Below are 3,526 nucleotides of genomic sequence, written 5' to 3' on the forward strand. Positions count from 1 at the left end.
AATCAGTGGAGATGATGTGAAGAAATTAGGAAGCCATTTTGGACTATTGAAATGGCTGTCTCTCTACCTGTAGGTAACCTTCCTTATTGAAATGGCTGTCTCTCTACCTGTAGGTAACCTTCCTTATTGAAATGGCTGTCTCTCTACCTGTAGGTAACCTTCCTTATTGAAATGGCTGTCTCTCTACCTGTAGGTAACCTTCCTTATTGAAATGGCTGTCTCTCTACCTGTAGGTAACCTTCCTTATTGAAATGGCTGTCTCTCTACCTGTAGGTAACCTTCCTTATTGAAATGGCTGTCTCTCTACCTGTAGGTAACCTTCCTTATTGAAATGGCTGTCTCTCTACCTGTAGGTAACCTTCCTTATGACTCTCTCTACCTGTAGGTAACCTTCCTTATTGAAATGGCTGTCTCTCTACCTGTAGGTAACCTTCCTTATTGAAATGACTGTCTCTCTACCTGTAGGTAACTTTCCGTTCCGTTCACTGTGTGCCTGTTGCCCTGCCGGCCCAGATGTGAGAGCAGAGACCGTCGTCATGGCGCCAGCGTTGCCGTCGTTGCTGCCGTCTGCGTTTGTCCCGGGTGTGGCCCTGCTCTGCCTGGTCCTGGCCCTGGTGGCGTGTGTTATCAGGAAGAAGAGAAGGATGGAGGGAGCCTATCGGCCCAGCTCGGAGGAGCAGAAGCAGACGGCGTCGCGGGGAGTAGAGAGGCCCGGCGTGCCCCTGCCGCTGCCCAAGGAGGAGCGCCTCATATGACGCAGCCCTCACACACACACTCCCTCACACACACACTCCCTCTCTCTCACTCTCTCTCTCTCACTCTCTCTCTCTCTCTCACACTCTTTCCCCCACTCTCCCCCCCCCCCCCCCCCCCGAGCACCTCCTTTCTGACTCTCACTCACACACACACACAACCAGTGCCTGATATTTGTAATCCTCTGAATGTGTTGCTGAATTGTAACTGCAACTGCATTGCTCAAGGTTTTCAGAATGCAGTATGCCAAGTTTTCTCAAGTATGCGTATTTTGCTGTCAGTTTGATTGAGTGCTTCCCTGTGCTTGCTGTCTGTCTGGGAACACCAGGCTTTAGGATGGTATAAGTGGTCACTGATCTGATGAAATGGGGGATTTATGAATTCTTATGTTACAGTTGCATTACAGTACAGCCATATTAGAAATGACCTTAACTTGTACAAAGCAATATTTCTATATTTATAAGGGAAAAAAATAGTATTTAGTATTTTATATGTATAATAATATGAAGCACCATGATTATAATGCACTTGGTGTAAACATTTCAATCAGTAATAATAATAAAAAAAACCTCTGTGTAATGCAGTAGATCATTAGATAGTCTTGACTCACAAATCTCAAGGCCCCTTAGTGTGTTTAGATGTTGTGTAAGTTTGGGTCACATGTTCGTTTGATAGGACAGCTCAAACTATCGACTGCAACAGCTTGTTAGGGTTAGAGTAGAAGTTAGGTTTTGGGTTAAAGTTTCAGGTTAGAATAAGGTTAGGATGTTGTTGACAGTTAGTTGAACATCTACAAATCATCCAAAGAACATGTCTCCCAAGTTTGTTTCACTGTAACATCCACAAACCCTGCATATATGCTTTGGTTTCTGATAAATTATTTCTCAACATTTTTGTTATCATTTCATTCCTACATTTTTGTAGGGGAGTCGAGAATGAATTGATGGAGCTGAGCCTCTCCTACACTAAGGAGACACACACACACACACACACACACACACACTCAATCAATAAATCAAGCCGCAGTCATGTTTTTTCAACTCCTCTTTAAGAATATAAACAATTGACCAGTTTATGCTTTGCATTTCTTTCACCTGTCTCACCAGCCCCACCTTCTGGTCACTTAACGAATTGCAATCATTAGTCACTTAAAGCAAGCATCAACATCAAGTCTCTGTCTTTAGCTCGCAAAGCATTGGCCGAGGCACACACTACTCGAACATGTCGAACACCAATCACGCCTCGAATCTCTTCTTCAGCTCAGAGACCTTGACAGGAGGCGTGTTTTCCCCTTCGGTGGGTTTCCCCGGTTCTACCAAATCGTTTGCAGGTGGGGTCAGAATAAGGAAAGGTACCAGAGATGTGCTTATGGCAGGTCCAGAGGCTTCTGTACAGGGCTTCTCTGACATCACAGCACTGTTATTCAGCGAGACTTTGGTGTTAGAGTCGTGGGAGTAGCCCCTCTGGATAGCGTCCCAGCTACGTGACGTGTTTCTGGGCTTACTTGACTCAGGCGAGCCCCTGGTCTGGGCCTTGCCCTGGAGGGTTGGCTTGGAGGCCTGAGACTGGAGCTCTGCTACATAAGAAAGCACACGAGGTGGGTGGGATTCCTTTTCCTCTTTTTCATTCTCCGCTTCGCCTCTTGTTTCCTGACCCACAGGGGGCTTTGTGGCGGGGGCAGCTGGATCGTCCCGAAGCCCAGGAGGAGCAGTGGATTTGGGGTTGACTCTGTCCCCTTCTCCCCGGGGGTCCGCCACAGATCCAGCCCCAGTCCCAGACTCAGTGCCCTGCCTTGAGTCTCTGTTCCTGGGTAAGTCCTTTGGGATCTCTGGGCCTCTCTCCTTCTCCTGGTGGTCCTCCTCTTCGTGTCGCTCCTCCCTCGCCCCGTCCCTCTTCACTTGAACAGGCCCTGTCTCTGCCTCCATCTGCAGCTTTACCCCATCCTCTCTCCCATCCTCTCTCCCACCGTCTCTCCCATCCTCTCTCCCATCCTCTCTCCCTCCTTTCTCCACCGCTATCGCCCCCTGGTTCTCTCTCCCCTCATGGCTCCCACATTCAGACCGGACCACGGCCTCTACAGGGACGACCTCACTCCTCCTCCTCTCTTTCATCCCTCTCTCTGGCACCTCCCCTTGCCCCTCCCCTTGCCCCTCCCCTTGCCCTCCCTGCGATTCTGTCCCTTCCTCTGATAGCTCATGCCCCTGGCATAACCAATCAGAGTCCTCAAATTGTTCAGACTCCTTCCCCAGCTCCAGGAGCCCCTCCTCCTGGTTCCAGCTCCTCAGGCTGCCACTCCCATTGGCTGACGCGTTCAAACTCTCCTGGCTGGGGTTGGCCAGGCACCTCTGGAAAACACACAAGAGAGGAGACAAGGGTGATTGAAGAAATAGATGATGATGATGATGATGATGATGAAGGTGGTGTGTGTGTGTAAGAAAGATAGATGTCTTAATGTATGTGAGCCCATCCCCTAAACAAGTATCTGTGAGTGTGTGTGTGTATATATGTTTATGTTACCACCCCCCCCACACACACACACACACATACACACACACCTGTCTGATGAAATCGGAGCTGTCTGGTCCGAACAGGTCCAGGCTGCGTGTCCCGTAGAGCAGGCCCCGTTCATGAGAACTCCGGGAGCTGAGTGTGTCAAAGATCTCCCCCAGCAGGTCCATCTCCTCTGGGTCACAGAGCACTGAGTCTCCCCCTTCCTCCTCCTCCTCCTGGAGGTCCGACTCAGCCACGGGTCCTGACGCAGCTCTGGTACAGG

At 49.7% G+C, this 3,526-nt stretch overlaps 1 protein-coding gene across 2 annotated transcripts in view; it reads right to left on the minus strand.

Annotated features, from left to right (window-relative positions):
- Window positions 1-1,790: 1,790 nt before the first annotated feature.
- dennd1c (DENN domain containing 1C) overlaps window positions 1,791-3,526 on the minus strand; it is a 13,215-nt gene continuing 11,479 nt past the window's right edge. For both annotated transcript variants that reach the window (XM_083693444.1, XM_083693443.1), the window contains exons 21-22: window positions 3,309-3,516; window positions 1,791-3,098 (exon numbers count right to left, since the gene is read on the minus strand). In XM_083693444.1, the coding sequence (XP_083549570.1) occupies window positions 1,989-3,098; window positions 3,309-3,516 (1,318 nt within the window). In that variant the 3' untranslated portion in view covers window positions 1,791-1,988. The remainder of the gene's footprint in view (window positions 3,099-3,308; window positions 3,517-3,526) is intronic.

The sequence above is a fragment of the Argentina silus genome (assembly GCF_951799395.1).
Source record: "Argentina silus genome assembly, chromosome: 22".
NCBI classification, from domain to species: Eukaryota; Metazoa; Chordata; class Actinopteri; order Argentiniformes; family Argentinidae; genus Argentina; species Argentina silus.